Below are 16,298 nucleotides of genomic sequence, written 5' to 3' on the forward strand. Positions count from 1 at the left end.
ACTGGAGTTACGGTTTTTCAGTTGCAAAGATTTTTTTAAAAACATTTTCATTTTCTAAGGAATATGTCTGATGTGACAACTGCTTCGCCGCGCAAGGTGGCACAGTGGTTAGTACACTGGACTCTTATTCGGGAGGACAACGGTTCAATCCTGTGTCCAGCCATCCTGATTTACGTTTTCCGCGATTTCCCTAAATCGCTTCAGGTAAATGCTGGGATGGTTCCTTTGAAAGGGCATGGCCGACTTCCTTCCCTAATGCGATGGGACCGATGACCTCGCCGTCTGGTCTCCTTCGCCAAATCAACCCAATCCAACAACTGCTTCACAAATTCTTCTAAACATTTAAATATTAAGAAGCAAAAACAAAAATATAATTTTTTTATATTTTTTCTTTGCAGTTTTCACAGTCAAGTTACCATGTCTGTAATAAATTTTGTCTGGGTATGTTTGAAAATTTCACTCAGTGCAAAAATTTAATAATTCAGGGACCAGGAACAGTGGAAACCACTGATTGCAGACAGATGCTTCCTTACATGGCTGGTGAAGATCCCTCTGGAACAAGAGCAGTTGCGTGCAAGACAGATAACAGCTCAGCAAATAAATAAGCTAGAGGAACTGTGGAAAGACAATATTGATGCAACGTTCCAAGATTTGGAGAAACCTGGTGTGGATGAAGAACCACAACAAGTTTTATTGAGGTACTTTTGCAAGTTACATTACTTAAGTTACCTACTAAAATGTGTCATTATGATAATTTCATAAAGTTTCAGTTGTGACTTTTTGAGTTCACATTTTTGTTGTGGTTAGTTACTTTGTTTCTGAGCTTTTGTGTGAATATTAACTGCCTCAGGAAAATTCTGTTATTTCTTAATGTGTTTGATGATTCTTAATGTGTTTGCAGTGAATACAGTGTATTCGTATAAGTACCTATTTTGCATGTGCAGCAATAGCATTATATTCTGTAGTATTAATTTATGCTGCAAAAGCATGAAAGTTCACTGGGAGGTTGAAATTGGGGAAAAAGAGAACTAAAAGTGCTAGTGTGATATCATATATGGAGAAGAAAAAAGCAAAGCATGATTTAACAGGAAGTATTACAAAAAGCAATTTGTTGTGAAATTTTTATGAAAGCAGAAACTTGCCAATTGTGTTAAATTTGTTTGCGTGGCTATTTTCCGCAGCAGCTGTTAATCTGTTACTATTGGTTTTCTGTCTTGAGCTGACTGCAAGTCATGGTGAGAGATAGCAATAATACCACAGAGAAAAAAATTAGCCTTTACTTGCAAGAAGATTATATTTGAAGTTGTCATCAATGCATTAGAAGTTTAGTCAACAGTACTCAAGGCCAAAGTATTTCAACATTGTGTAGTCATTAAAATGTACTCTACTTAATATATGCTCAAAATGTCTATGAAGGAAGTAAATGCTTAACAGTACAGTACTTTTGTATGGTGTCTGCAGCAGCATGTGAAAAGTTGGAGATGTTTCCTTTGGGCGTATTCAGTAGTAGTACATTTAGTACCTGTTATGAGTTCTAGCAAATGATGGAGAAAAAAGATTCTTGCACCAAGTGAATTCTTTGCTGAAATAAGTTTATACACTTGACAGCACAAAAATTGGCCAGTGGAAATCTCAGCCAGAGTTAAAAGTCCAGTACAGTAATGAAATGAGTGAAATGCTGCATGCCATATTTTTCTATTTACATTGGGAACATGCAGGTGAGGAAATACTATTTCAAAAATTATAGGAAACTGATCTTGTCAGTTTTATGCGCATATTTATTTCCCTGTAAGAGAGACAGTATTCTGGCTCAGAAATTTGTTGTCTATGAAGCTCTCCATTGTGTTATAAGGAAACATGTTTCGATGATGTGCTGCTAATTTTCTACAGAAGGTGCAACAAATTTTTGGCTGTTAATCACTTCGGGTTAAGAATGCCGTTCCTGGTGTGAAGTTCGTCTGCTTTATTTCTTTGTTGATTGTCCTTGGTGTCGACGTACTGTGTTGCTACACTGGCTGAAAAATGGGGTTTGTAATTTCAACACTGACTACTGTAAATAATGTAGCCAACAAGTGCGCAGTTGCGTTTCACAGTTCTTTACTTTTATTGTTCACAACCCCCGAATATTACAGTTATATGCCCAGTGCACTAATGTTTAACTTTCAATAAGCCTCATTGCAGGCAAACACTCATATGCTGCTACAGTAGTTTACTGTTGAACATCTACGAGCAGTAGAAACCTAACCACATAGTTCAGTTTTTTTCAGGACAATAAGGTACATATTGAACAGACACTGTCATTGTTTAAAACATGGCTTATTTGTATTACACTTATTTCATAGTTAAGTTATTGAATTGTTGTTGCTGTTGTAATCAATATGTGTTCGTCGTCTGAAACTTGGCCATGGACTGACTGTCTCGGGACCAAAAATCGGTCCCTTATACATCTTCTCAATAATAGGCACTGAAACTATAGATTGTTCATTGTTTAATTTATAGAAATTGCAATTGAAACTTCTCATTAAATTAACTGAATACATCAAGAACTTCCTTCTCTTTAACAGTTTCTCTTACTACAAGGGTTAAGCTGAATTATGTGTTTAAATGATGAAATTAACAGATATCGTTATGCAAACAATACTTCTGACAAAACTGTTAATTACTTCAGAATTAATTAAGGGCTGGCTTTGCTAACATGTTTTCAAATAAATCCCAATAGATTCTTTAAGAATACTATTAGTTATTTCTCCAAATGTTTATAATTAGTGCAGAATTTATATTTGTTTATAAGTCAACAATAGAATTTATTTTACGAAACAATTACTGATTTCACCCTATAATGAAAGATAGTAGCTAATAAGTCAAAATAAATTAGAAAATCAATTACACACATAAAATTAAGCACACAATTAGATCTGGTGTTATATTCTTTAAAACGGAGGGACAATCTCTCTCTCTCTCTCTCTCTCTCTCTCTCTCTCTCTCTCTCTCTCTCTCTCTCTCTCTTATGAAAACTCAGATTATACTCATGTATGTTAATGGTAATTAGTGAAAAGTAAATTTTAAGGAGGCAGATGGCAAAACAAGAGGGGGAGTAAAAATATCCCAGCTTGCTTCACCACACTGGGTTGAAGAATAAATTTACTATCTGTATTTGACATAAAACACGAGAATTAATCGCACAGAGTCATAGGTATTACACAGTAATAGGCTGACAGTGTGTTGTGCCAATTCAGAACTGCAAGCATACCATTCGTTTTCTAATAGCCAGTGACAGTATAAGAGTGACTTCAGATGCCAGCATTACATCACTTTCGCTCAAGTCACATTATTCATGTGCAATGCCTCACCATCAATGGGCTATTCGTACTTTCATCATTGCCCTTGTGGAGGAAGGGAATTTGATGACATTGGAGGCCAGGGCATTGTACAGTGTTTCTGGATGACGATGGATAAACTATTATCAAGACACTGGAGAACGCAGTTGGTTTTGGGTACTGGACTTTGAAGGAGAGGCTCTGTGATGACCATCAACTCTAACGATCAACATTTGCCAAGGAAAGTGTCAGTTATGACTTGTGGAATGTGATATTTTCAGATGAATCAGCATTGTGTTCAGTCATCGGTGGTTTAGTTAGAATATGCAGGCTGCAGTGTACCTGTTTTGACCTCAAATACATCCAGTGGCCATTTGTCTAAGGCAGTTCATGGCTAGATGTGTTCCTGTGAACTTCGCATGCTTCGCAGGATAGATGGTACACGTGATGCTGCCTAGTATACCTGTATAATACATAATATTGTGGTCCAGTCTGTGTGACAGCTATATTCTGCAGGTGTAATTTGTTCAGTGCAAGACCAGTCCCTTATAAACCTATCAGCTATGATGCAGCAGAGGTTTGCAGAACAGAATGAGCTTTCTCTTTCCAATTGGCCATCCCATGCACCGCATCTAATCCCTGCTGAAAACATGTGGGCAGAAATAAAATGAACCATGTGAGAAAACTGACTGGACCCTGTGCAAAGAACCCATGATGGCCCTAGAATACCACCGTAGCTACGTGGGAGAAGGTGGCAGCAAATAAGATTTATTACTGATCTCTCTTCCTTGCAAACTGCAAACAGTCACTGAATTAAAAGTCTTGAACAGGATAAGTGCCCAGCCATTTTGAGGACTGAAATATCTTCATAAGATCTGTGAACAGTTTGTTCTATTAATTTTGTGATAGCTGCTGAAACAAATTAATGGAGTAATGTGTGTAGAGGGAGAGAATTGCATTAAGGCAGGTATGAAACAAACCTAGTCACCATGCAGTTGCGTACTAGACCGTCAACTACGCCACTGAGCATTATGCTGCAGTTGCTGGCCTTTAGATACCTCTTACCGTTTTTGACTCCATGCTAAGTGTCAAGTTGTCCTACTACTACAATCACAGTTAGTGTTCTTTACTCTCATGGACACATCTGTGCACCCCATAATGTGATTGGCCCCTTTGTAACAAGGTAGGTAATTCATATATCAGCAATTGCTTTTTTTGTGCTGTCATATGTAATAAATCTTACTCTGTCGTCTATTTATAGAAGTAAAATATTAAAATACGTCCAGCTGGACAGCTCACAATTCCAAACAACTTATTCTGGCTTACACCTAGGATTAGCTACTAGGGGTGGACAAGAAATTGTACATTTGTCATTATCAAAGTGATTGAGAAGTTACAGATATAACTACTGTACAGAATCTGGCTGCAAGTTCAGTCACATCTAGAAGGAGAGTTCTGTCACATCTAGAAGTCGCAAGCAGCATTTAACATTCAGAGCTGTGTGCCGTTTGTTTGGCGAAGTTTGTACTTCTTTCGAAGGAGGTTTGGTTCATGCTATGGAAGTATAACGCACTTATGGTTTAATAAATGAACCAAAAAGCTAATTTATTCTGATAAAAATTTTATGCTTGGTAATCTGTCTGGCAGCAGCACTAAAATGCATGGCTGGAATTTTATATTGGACATTCCCCACCACTGTAAGTGGTGTCGCATAGTCCAGTAGATGTTTAGATAGTCTTTTTCCGGGTAATCTGTCTAGGTGTCCGTAGAACTTCATTCGTATCTTTCTGCTGTCAGGTTTGATGTTTGATAATTTTTCTGTTTCAGTGGTTTGCAGTCTGTATCCATCATGTGTGTATTTTTGTCCCAGAATTTTTTAAATAATCTTTCTCACTACTTCCTTAATTTCTTGTAAACCTAGTTTTCAATTCATTGCTTGTGTTACACTTGCATGTGTGACCGTCGGTTGGATTACTGTGTTGTTGTACCTGATTTTAGTGCCTTTTGACAGGCATTTCTGGGTTATACAAATTTTGAACGAGTCTGGACGCTTTCTTGATTTTCTGCAATCCGTGATTATTTATTTTTTTTTTTTCCCCGGGTTTATTAATTTCACGGAGATACTTAGTGTTAGTCTGTTGATCTTTGAACACGTGATTGTCTTCTCCTGGAGATTTGGAGGCCAATCTTCTCTACACATTCTTTGAGGGTCTAGATTCCTTTTTTAGAACCATTTCCCATTCTTTCATTACTTCGCATAAACCTAACTTGAGTAACAGTGGCGAGATTCCATTTCCTTGTCTTCTGTTTTAATTAAGAATGGTTCCAAAATTTCATCTATGAATTTAATTTTTGATTTGGTTTCTGTCTGTGTTTGTTCAGTCAGTTTTAGAGTTTCGGTGTCTAGTCGACGTTCTTCCAAAGTATTACACAGAGATCATCTATCTATAAAATTGTATACTTTAAAAAAAAAAAATGAATGTGCAAACTATTGGTTTCGTCCTGATTGCTTCAATTTTTAAAATAATTTTAAGATTAAAGTTCTGTTCAGGTACAATGCATTAGGTCGAAAGCCTGCTTGGTATGTTCCAGTTGTTCTTGTGTGTTCTTCAGGAGACAAGCGGATAAGATTTTGCAAATGATTGGCAAAAGTGAAGTGCCTCTGTAGTTGTTTACATTCGATCTCTCCCTTTTTGTGCAATGGATGAGTTAGTGCACATTTCCAATCCTCTGGAATATTTTCTGTCTGCCATATTTCTTGAATGATTTTTGTGATTTCTTTTAAGGAATTTGAACAGAGGTTCTTCAGTAGTTCAGTTACATTCCGTCTTCTCCCAATGATTTATTATTTTTGAGCTTTCTAATGTGTGTGTAAATTTGTTCTTGAGTTGGTTGTAGTGAAGTGTAATTCCTGTGTTCTGTTTGTAAAGTGGGGAATCTCTTGCTGGTTTTGAGCAATTTAGAAGTTTTGAGAAATAATTTGGCCAATTCTGGACAATTTTCTTTGTTAGTTAGTGTCAATTTTCGATTATGTTTCCTAAAACAGAGGTTTCATGAAGTGTATCCTTCGGTTTGATTTGCAAATGTTTTGTAAAAGTTGTTTGTTTTATTGTTCCTAAAGTCTTCTTCAGTTGAGTTTAGCTGTTCATTAAGATATTTTTTCAGTTTATGTAAGTATTTTAGCTGTTTATTTTCTGACTTTGAAAAAATTCTCATGGGTGGTTTCTGATTTGTCACAGTTGTAGTTTCAGAAGGCTCGTTATCTCTCTTCTATTACGTTATCACAATTTGAATTCCACCTCAGGTGTTTGGATTTTTTCTTTAATGGGATCAGTTCACTTGGCTTCTGTATAATTTTCTTTAGGGAATCTCTCCAGATGTTTGCAGGTTTTTTTTCCATAATCTTTAATTCTTGGATTTTCTTCAAATCTAATTTGGGAATTAGTGGTGGTTTCTTTCAGCATTTCCTTTGGTGTAAATTTAATTTTGACTCTGGTAAGATTGTGGTCAGAATCTTTTCTTTCCCCCTCTGCCAACGTGATCATCGTGTATCTCTTTTTGGAAATCGTAGGAGATTGCAACATGATCTATTTGGAAAAAATGGAAATGAATGTATGGCATCTGGGGAAGTTCGGGCGACTTGCGTGCTGGGGATGAGGATGAAATGATGAGGAGGACAGCACAACACCCAGTCCCTGAGCAGAGAAAATATCCAACCCGACCGGATTGTTCAGTTCAGGGCCCACTTGCGTGGGAGGCAAGCACCTCACCATCCAGCTAAGCAGGTGGACATCTATTTGAGATTCACCTAGCTGAAGGATGGGGGATCACAATGTTTTCCTTTTCTTATGGGTCTTTCAAGTTATGTTGATATGCTTTTTAGATTGTTGTGTTGGCACAAGTCAATGAGTCGACACATTCTTTTTTGCGAATTTGAGTGCAGGGTAATTCCTGACTTTTTTTAATATTTCCTCTCTTTGCCAATTTGTGTTTTGAAATCACCAAGGAGAATTTGTATGTCCTCCTCTGAAATGTAAACATAGCAACTGAGTGGCTTTTCAACCCTCCACCAACAGAAAAAAAAACATTTGTAATTGACGGCATAGTAAAGGATAGCGGAAAAAAAATTAGGTATACTAAATGTGCAGATACAGGACTGAATGAATGTAAAATGACCAAAACTAGATGGTGAAATATTGATATGGATTCAAAGACACTGTCAAAATGGCATTGGAATTAATATAAAAATGATTCAAATACATGCACATAAGTTGATGCTACAGTGGAACTATGCAGAGTGTAAGGATGTTGGTTGGTGCTACAGATCTTTTTCCCAAAAAATTTCTGTTTTCTCAGGTTCTTTTTTGTTGTCAATGTTTGTAGATGTATGAACATTAATAATTATATATGTCTTGTGGGTGTGCTTCATTCATTTGATCATTAGTCTATTGCGGGTTTGATTTACATCTCTAACAGAGTCAACAATGTCTTTATTCACAATAAAGGCCATGTGAAACAATGCACCTCCTTTGCATATTTTCTTGTCCATTTTGCTTTTAAAGATACAGTAGTGGTTTTCAAATCGGTGAATCTAATCTCTTAAAGTGGAAGGACTTGAATTTTCTGTCAGAGTTCTCTAGTAACATTCTGTAATCTACCAGTTTGAATAAGTATTTGGATGTTGAAAGAGCCTGTATATGCTTTATAACGTTTGGCTCTTCTGCCAGGTCCTCTGTTGCGATGATCTGCATCTCGGCTTTCACTGCCATTGGGGTTTTCGCCGTTATCCTGGCAAGGAACCCTTACAACGTACTATCACCTGGGTCAGATGAACAAAGGTTTTTTAATGAGGTGTTACTCCTCCCGCTCCCCTTCCTCCTCTTCCATCAGGGCTTGGGACCAGCTTCCCAATATCAACTTTTAGCTGGAAGTCGGCACTTCCCACAATTTTCACTTGCAGAACATCAGTCTTAAACCAGAAAACCCTCTAACCTAACCTAGACCTTGGGCTATGCTACATTTCACTTTATCAGCAACTACAATGCAGAAAATTTTGGGGTGTGAGATGCTTACACAAAGGGAAAAGTGAGTTTTTGTTATTCACTCTCAGCATATTTCACATTTATTTATCTTCCCTTTCACAGTGCATAATGACTTCAACGGCCCACTGTTCCAGTACTCATTTTGCACCCTTATTTTGTCAGTTATGGCCCACTTAAGCTGCGAATTCTTTAAGAGTTGTCCTGAATCTTCATGATAGTCTCCTAGGTTTGGATGGGTATGTTCAGCAGCCAGTAATTGAAGTACAAACTGTTTCAAAAATCATGACTATTATTAAATCTTGCTACTGCTACTAATAACTACCAATATAATTCACAGTGTAAAAGTGCTGATATTTCTGATAATGAAAGCAATAGATTGGGATGGTTTCGCACTTGGCAATAAACAATCTCATGAAGTTCATCCACAAACTATCTTTTCTTCGGACAAAGACAGTCTGTCTAAAGATGCTGTGGCAACTACTCCAGTTCTGCTGTCAATGGTATTTTGAATTACCTTTATATGGATTGACTGATAATGGGGTTCAGATACCAGAGAACGTAAAAAGGGGTTAGAATCAATATTCTAAACATGAATATCTACTGTACTGTGTGGCGATTTACGTTAAGATTCTCAACGTCCCACTATTAATATTTTCAGATGTACTCCATTAATACAAAATCAAAGCCATAGGAAAAACAAATTTAAAATCTGCTTCCTACTGACTGTTTTGTTGAGATGAAATTTTCTCTCTGGACAAACGTGACTTCTGTATATTGTGATAAATCGTGTAAGTCGCAGAAATTTCATAAGTAACAGAAATCGTGCAAGTCACAGAAATAGCATTGTAGAGTTTGGAGAAATACAAGTTATGAATTAATTTACTGCGATTTTAAACTACAACTAATCACAACTAAGAATCACAGTTACCAAAAATATAGTGTTCGCAGGTATCGAAAAGTCACAATTTAGCACTTCCCTAGTATATAACATGTAAGGGATTTTTTTAGTTAAAATAAGGATTAGAGTATAGTTAGGTAGCTTGTGGTTATGGTTTTTATCCTTCAGTAATGCTCTTATATTAGACAGTAAAATCTTGGTAAATAATTTCACACTACCAAAGTGCTACAAAAAAAAAAAAAATATTGTGTGTTTTGATTTGTGTTGTTCTAAAAATTACTTCTTGTCCTTAATTTTGAGGAAAGGAGAAAATATTAAAGTCTTTTATGTACAACTGTTTAAAGTGTAGTCATACAATAGAAAGTAGAAGTAATAGGAAGTGTTGGAGCTGGCTACTACCTGAAGTAATCAGCTGCTTTGTTTATGAGAATGTTCTGTTGACAACTTGCTCGGTTATTTGTGGTGGTAACTGACAAATAAGTGGATACACTTTTACCATTAGCAGTCTGAAAGGATGACAATCAAGGAAAAGTTTGTGCATGAAATTAGACTGGATACTTAAAAAATGTACCTGAGAGTTCAAAATTAAATGAATTGTTGGAAACAGTATGAAACCGGTTGCAAAGGATTGGAGTGAAATGGCTTAATGAGGATGAGGCCTGTCAGTCAACAGTGCTGTAAATTAAATGAGCACAGTTACTCACTGTTTCATCCTGTGACAGGTGTGGCATGTTCAGGCTTCTATTGGAAGTTCTCATTTGTGTATTTTTCAGTAATGTGAAAAAATTACTTTTTAACTGGTAGGATTTCATTGTTTTTATCATTATCGCTTACCACCATACGTTTTATGATAATTTGTGGCAGTTAACATAATTGGAAGTAAATCACAAACCTATAACAAAAATTTGGTCTCTTATTGATTTCTTGTGTAGGTACACATTGTTGGTCATTAGAGTGTCAACAGTTTCCTGTTCTTATATTTCTGCACTAGTCACATGCCCATGCTTTTCTGCCAGGAGGCTCGCCACTCTCCGCTGAGTTCATGCTTGGCTGCTGTAGATCCTAAGTCTTTGTGGAACCTCTTCCCTTTCTGTGCTCTTTGTCTATTGCCCTGCTATTCTTTTTCCCGTACCGCGGAGAACATATCTTGAACACTCCCAGGAATGTGTTCTGTAGGTTTGGTAACACTGTATCGGAACAATCCCTCGTCTGCTTTTTCCTCGCTCCCTATCTCCTCCCCTTCCTCTGCTTTGGCATTTGAGGTGTTTCTTCTTCCTCCTTGTGTTGCTGCAATTGTGGGCCCTATGAAATCCTGCTCTTGCTTACGTAATGGGACTTTGCTTCTGGAGACCAATTGTGATTTTCAAGCCCAATAACTGCTTACAGCTTTGCTCATAAGTGGTTGTCCTGTTCATGTTGAGGCCCATTGTACACTGGATTCTTTGCGTGTATTATTTACACTCAGCTGCTTCATGGTCTGATGGAGGAAGAAATCCAAAATTATATCTCTGATCAGGGCACCACTGCGGTCCATTGGGTAATGAAAAAGGTTGATGCAAACTTAGTGCCTACTCGCACTCTTTTTCTTACATCTGAATAAGTAGTGTTTCCATTGAAGATTAAGGCAGGCTATGAAGTTATCACAGTCCAACCGTACATTCCAAAGCTGATGCATTCTACCAGTGTTAACATGACAACCACACCCACGTGTTCTGTTACACACAGCCAAATATGTTACTTATTATAGAGATGCTCACAAGGGCGATTGGCCACCTCCTCGCCCCCACTGTATCATTTGTAATGGTGACGATACCGCCTCATCCTGTGAGTGTCCCGTGTATCTCGATGAGTGGGCCGTCCAGGAGATCCAGATAAAGGAAAAGTACTCTAACCTGTGACTCGCTGTGTGAATTTGTTGCATTAGATCCAACAAGAAGGAATTACGGCTGCTTTTCTCGAATCACAGCATTCATTTGTTTCCTGCCTTCAAGAAACAAAATTGTGTAATCACATCTATTTTGACCTTTCACATTTCCTTCTGGTCCGCTTCAAAACCACTGCATACTAATACCTATACAGTAAGGACAGACACCTTCCTTCTGACCACTGCCCTATATTCTCACCAGCTGTGTTTGCAAGGTGATGGAATGTATGATTCATGGCTGGCTGATATGGTGGCTCGCGTCTTGCAATCTACTAACCACTGCACATTGTGGATTTAGAGTGCGCCGTTCTACAGTTGACCGTCTCGTCACTTTGTCAACCAATGTCGTGAATGGTTTTCTGTGGAAAGAAGATGGTGGCAATGTTTTTTGATTTGGAGAAAGCCTACAACACCTGTTGGAGAACTGGTATCCTCCATCACTATACATGAGGCTGCCTGCACCATTTCCTTCAGGAAAGACTGGGGTTTCTGGTCATGTCCATCTAACGGGAAATGAGGCTGCTGATGCTGCAGTCTTCCAGTCTTCCTACTTCGGCACCTGCTAACTTTGTCATTCCTTCGGATGCTCTCCGTGTTGTCTTTCAGCAGATGATATCACTTTAACATCACCACTGGTCTTCTCTTCACGGTGTAATGTAATCGACCATCGGAAATAAGGTTCATCTAAAGTGAAGAGTATGATACCCATAGTAAGGAGTTGAAGTAATTTCATGACTGTATTATGTTGCCAGGAAACATGCTTACTTTATTAATTTAATTATGAATATGTTCTTTTGTAATGTAATAAATAATGGAATATCTGCAACTTCCGGACACATGTTAGCTTGCCCGCCACTTCTTTTTCAGTCTTGGAGGAAGACAGTAGTGCTTTTGTAACCAGTGATGTATAATGGAGTTAGATAATCAATATTCATACTAAAAATGTTAAGAAGTGCGAACTTTCATTGCAAATAGTGTAGTTCGGAACAAAAAGTTTGAATAAATATAATGCTTAGCAAAAAGTATTGCCAATCCAGTGGAGTTTGTTTAAACGTAAGAAAACCCAGGCCATGCTTGATGTTGGAATGATCATTTTGCAGGCAAAGAAAACAATGAAACCCCCTAGACAAGCAAGATCTGCAGTTACTGGGTATGTGATCTTTCAGCAACTACTAACAAATTCGTGCTGAAATTGTGCTGGGACTGGACTTGCTATTCCCATTCAAATAGCTTATTGAATGGAAACCAATAACACGTGGTGAGTGTGCAGTCCTACCACACTAACCCTGTAAGGTTCTATAAACAATTCTTCAGTTACTTAAGAAACCAGTAAGATAACCAGTACAACGGGAACAGACTGCGGGGAATTTAAATTCTCCCAGTGGCTTGGCTGACCACCTCTTGGATCTCTCACCGCAAGATCATTTCAGCAAGGTTGCGTATTGGCCACTGTCTTTTTAGCCATCGTCATTTGTTAAGTGGTGATCCCCCAACACTTTGTGCTCATTGTCATCGACCTTTGATGGTTTGCCATTTCTGGGTTCAATATCCTTTTTTAACCGGTTACGTTCCAGTGTGTGTTTACCGTCTGAGGTATCGGTTGTTGTAGCGAATGACTTGTTGGCTGTTGACCGCGTTTCACTTTTTATCCATCTTAGCAGTATGGCAAAGGACTTTTAATCTTCAGTTCAAGAACTCCGCTTTCTGTACAGCTTAATTTGTGGAACTTTCCCCAAAGGGGAGACCTTGTTTTAAGCTTGTTTCCTTCTGTCAATTGGGCTTAATGTATAGTAACTTTCAGTTTCTTTTACATCTTGATCTTCTAAGATTATGAGATGGACACTTATGACCTCAGTTGTCTTTGCATCCTTAAAAAAGAAAAAGGAAAAAAAAACATGCTTTGCAATGGAAGCTAAAGAAGGGGGCCTTTACATACCACCATTTTTTAGGGTTCTACCCATCAATCAGTAAAAACCAAACCCTTATAGCATCACTTCGTCAGTAAATTAGTTATTCCTAGCCAAGAAGCCAAATATAAACGAAACCTATTGAAAGAACAAGACAATTTCGTTAAGATTTTAGTACATAAGTGAAATCAGTAAGTTTGTGTATCCTAGCTGAGGAAATTCAACAGTAGTTTGTATTCATAAAGATAAGATAGTGGCACTTAATTGTATCACTGACTTGAACATCTGAAAAATTAACAGTGCACTCAGTGGTTCTCTGGTGCACTGTGCCATCACGAAAGTAAACATCCAAACTACCTAGCCTGAACAAGCTTCTAAAACTTCAAATTTTCTCTTTTTTAAAAATTATGATGTCTTTTTTTCCAAGCAGTGCTCAGGCGACTCATGAAAGCCCTATGTAAATTGTTTCAGTAGTTTTGCAGATTAGCATGTTGAAATAGACTGACAGACACAGTAGTTTTACGATTTTATTATTAGTGTAGATTAAAAATGTCTACAAACTGGCATTAATCAGCTCTCGGAAATTCCAAGCATGTGGTGTAAGCCATCCAACTCAGAACACATTTTCTGAGATGATAAGAAAATCTGTATTATTATCATCCTAACTAATAATTACTGGTGTGAAAATTTAGAGTTAGTTTTTCTAACAATGGTTTCTTTGTTTTATTTTTAGATATGAAGATGGCTATCAGTATCAGAATATATTTGGACCTCTTGTCAAGTTGGAAGCTGATTATGACAAGAAACTGAAAGAGTCTCAGACACAGGAGAATATAGAAGTTAGATGGGATGTTGGCTTGAACAAAAAAATAATTGCATACTTCACACTGGCAAAAACTGATGGTGGTATGTTGCAACTAATTCTGTTTGAAACTATGTTTGTAGAAGCTGTTCTTTTGAGTACTAACAGTTCAGAACTGAATTTCAAAATTGAAAACTAAATTATGCATTGAAATTGCAGACATGAAACTCATGCATGGTGATGAACTGAGACTGCGTTACTTGGGAGAGATGCATAAACCGTGGTCTGGTGTTGGTCACGTCATAAAAATACCAGACAACTTTGGTGAAGAAGTGGGTATTGAGTTGAAGAACAACAGTGGTGCACCAACTGAATGTAGTTCACATTTTGTTGTAGACTTCATTTGGAAGTCAACTTCATTTGATAGGTATTTCATGCAACTTTATATTTTATCAATCTTTATTAGATAAATATGTAAAATTAAATTATTGTATTGTAATTTTTGTCTGCAGAATGCAGCAGGCACTAAGAAAATTTGCGATGGATGATTCTTCTGTGTCTGCTTACATTTATCATCGCTTACTTGGGCATGAAGTTGATGAAGTGTTATTTCGTTGCCATTTGCCTAAACATTTTTCTGCTCCACATCTTCCAGATCTCAACAGATCACAGGTTAGTTTTGCCACTCTTAACAAATATAATGAGCCTTTCTGAGGGAAAATTTTCCCAAACTGAACATTCAGTACAATATTGAGAATGTAGTAAACATTACATGGTGGCCTTTGTCTTTGTTAATAACGTTTGTGAAGTGCGGGGTACTTCCTTGTAATACTTGATTTCAGCCTTTTTTCCCCACAACGGTAATATGCTGTATATGTCTGTATTATTTTTAAGCATCGTCCTTGAATGTGTCTTTGAATTAAGATGGACATACTGGTAAGTCTGTCTGTCTCAACTACTAAGTTATCCATGTCACGAAGAGCACTTTTCATTCATTTTTAAGGCAAAGGTCCTCTTATCTCTGCATTCTTGATATACATAAAAGTCCACTAGTGCTGTGACAACCATCTGTGAATAAGTTGGGCTTCTGAGAGAATTGAGTGTGAAAATTTTGTTAAATCTACGCTAATGCATGCATTTTTACATATCTGTTGCACCTTTTCAGTTGAGAAAATTAATTTACATGCAGTGTGGTTCAGTGCTGCTAGATGTTTTAGTAACGTGATGTTACTAAAATGTGGAAGTTGGTAATGTTTCCAGTTGAAGAAGCCTGAGTAGTAGATTTATTAATTGTAGGCAAGATAATGAAAAACAGTTCATGAAGAGGGAAAGTTGCTGCCCTAAAATGCTAATTTGGGGGTGTATACATCCACACTGATATCGAACTGATAGTTGAAGTACTTAAATTAATTGTGCACCTACTCATGAACCTTAGTCAAAGGTTGAAGAATAACGCATTCATAATCAGCTGAACTTTCTCACATGATGTCCCATTTGTTGTTGTTTCCTTTAATTCTTCCCTCAAAACTGTAGGTATACCTTATTTTATTTTACCTCTGCTTTTCAGTTCTATATTCCCTTCATTTGTAGGTTATATGCGTGCATGTGCATGCATCCGTGAGGGAAACAAAAATTGATGTTTTCTTTCTAATCTACTTAATGAGATGAAACAATGAACTCTCCTGAAGTGTACCAGGGAGGCGACAGTTAACTGGCTCATAGAAAACCAGCTAGTAAATATATTTTCTCTTCCTCTTTCCCATCAGTGAATTGCGAAATCGTTATTATGCCCATTGTTTCCTTTTACTTAATAGTGGCTCACATTTAGGTTCATAACGATGAAAAGTACAGGGTGATTAAAAATGAATGGAACAAAGTCCTGTGACTGAAGTTGTGACTTTTGTTTCAGAAGTCCACATATAGATTGAAAGCAACTCTCTGTTTCTGTGAATGTTAACGGATGTTGAATCTGAGCTCCGTTTGTGGCACGGTAGATGCCTGTCAGGTACTGCAGTTCCTGCCTGACTTCCAGTGTAGCCCGACCAATGGAGTTACCCCTGCCAACAATCCAGTGCCTTAGCTGCTGTAAGTCCTTCGCAGATAAGGGTGCATAAACCATGTCTTCACACAGTCTCAAAAGAAAAAAAATCTATAGGTACAAGGTCAAGGGCTACAACGTGCACGGAACATCATTTGACCAAGCATTACCAATCCAGTGCTGTGGAAGATATTCATTGAAGTGGCTGTTTACAAAGTTATGCCAATGTGGCGGGACTCCATCCTGCTGCAAAATGAGGTTGGGTACCTCTTCTGTCAAATGAAGCAACAATCGGAGAAAAAGTGTATTGAGATAGGTTATACCTGTAACGGTTTTTTGGTCTTTGCTCCTCAGGCAGTTTTCATTGGGA

The 16,298-nt window shown here is 37.5% G+C and overlaps 1 protein-coding gene across 1 annotated transcript in view; it reads left to right on the forward strand.

The window, feature by feature from the left end:
- Positions 1-16,298, forward strand: part of LOC126198463 (regulator of nonsense transcripts 1) — a 106,728-nt gene that overhangs the window by 36,566 nt on the left and 53,864 nt on the right. The window contains exons 5-8 of the mRNA XM_049934808.1: positions 486-698; positions 13,822-13,994; positions 14,110-14,317; positions 14,403-14,562. Of these exons, the coding sequence (XP_049790765.1) occupies positions 486-698; positions 13,822-13,994; positions 14,110-14,317; positions 14,403-14,562 (754 nt within the window). The remainder of the gene's footprint in view (positions 1-485; positions 699-13,821; positions 13,995-14,109; positions 14,318-14,402; positions 14,563-16,298) is intronic.

Source organism: Schistocerca nitens, chromosome 8 (genome assembly GCF_023898315.1).
Source record: "Schistocerca nitens isolate TAMUIC-IGC-003100 chromosome 8, iqSchNite1.1, whole genome shotgun sequence".
NCBI classification, from domain to species: domain Eukaryota; kingdom Metazoa; phylum Arthropoda; class Insecta; order Orthoptera; family Acrididae; genus Schistocerca; species Schistocerca nitens.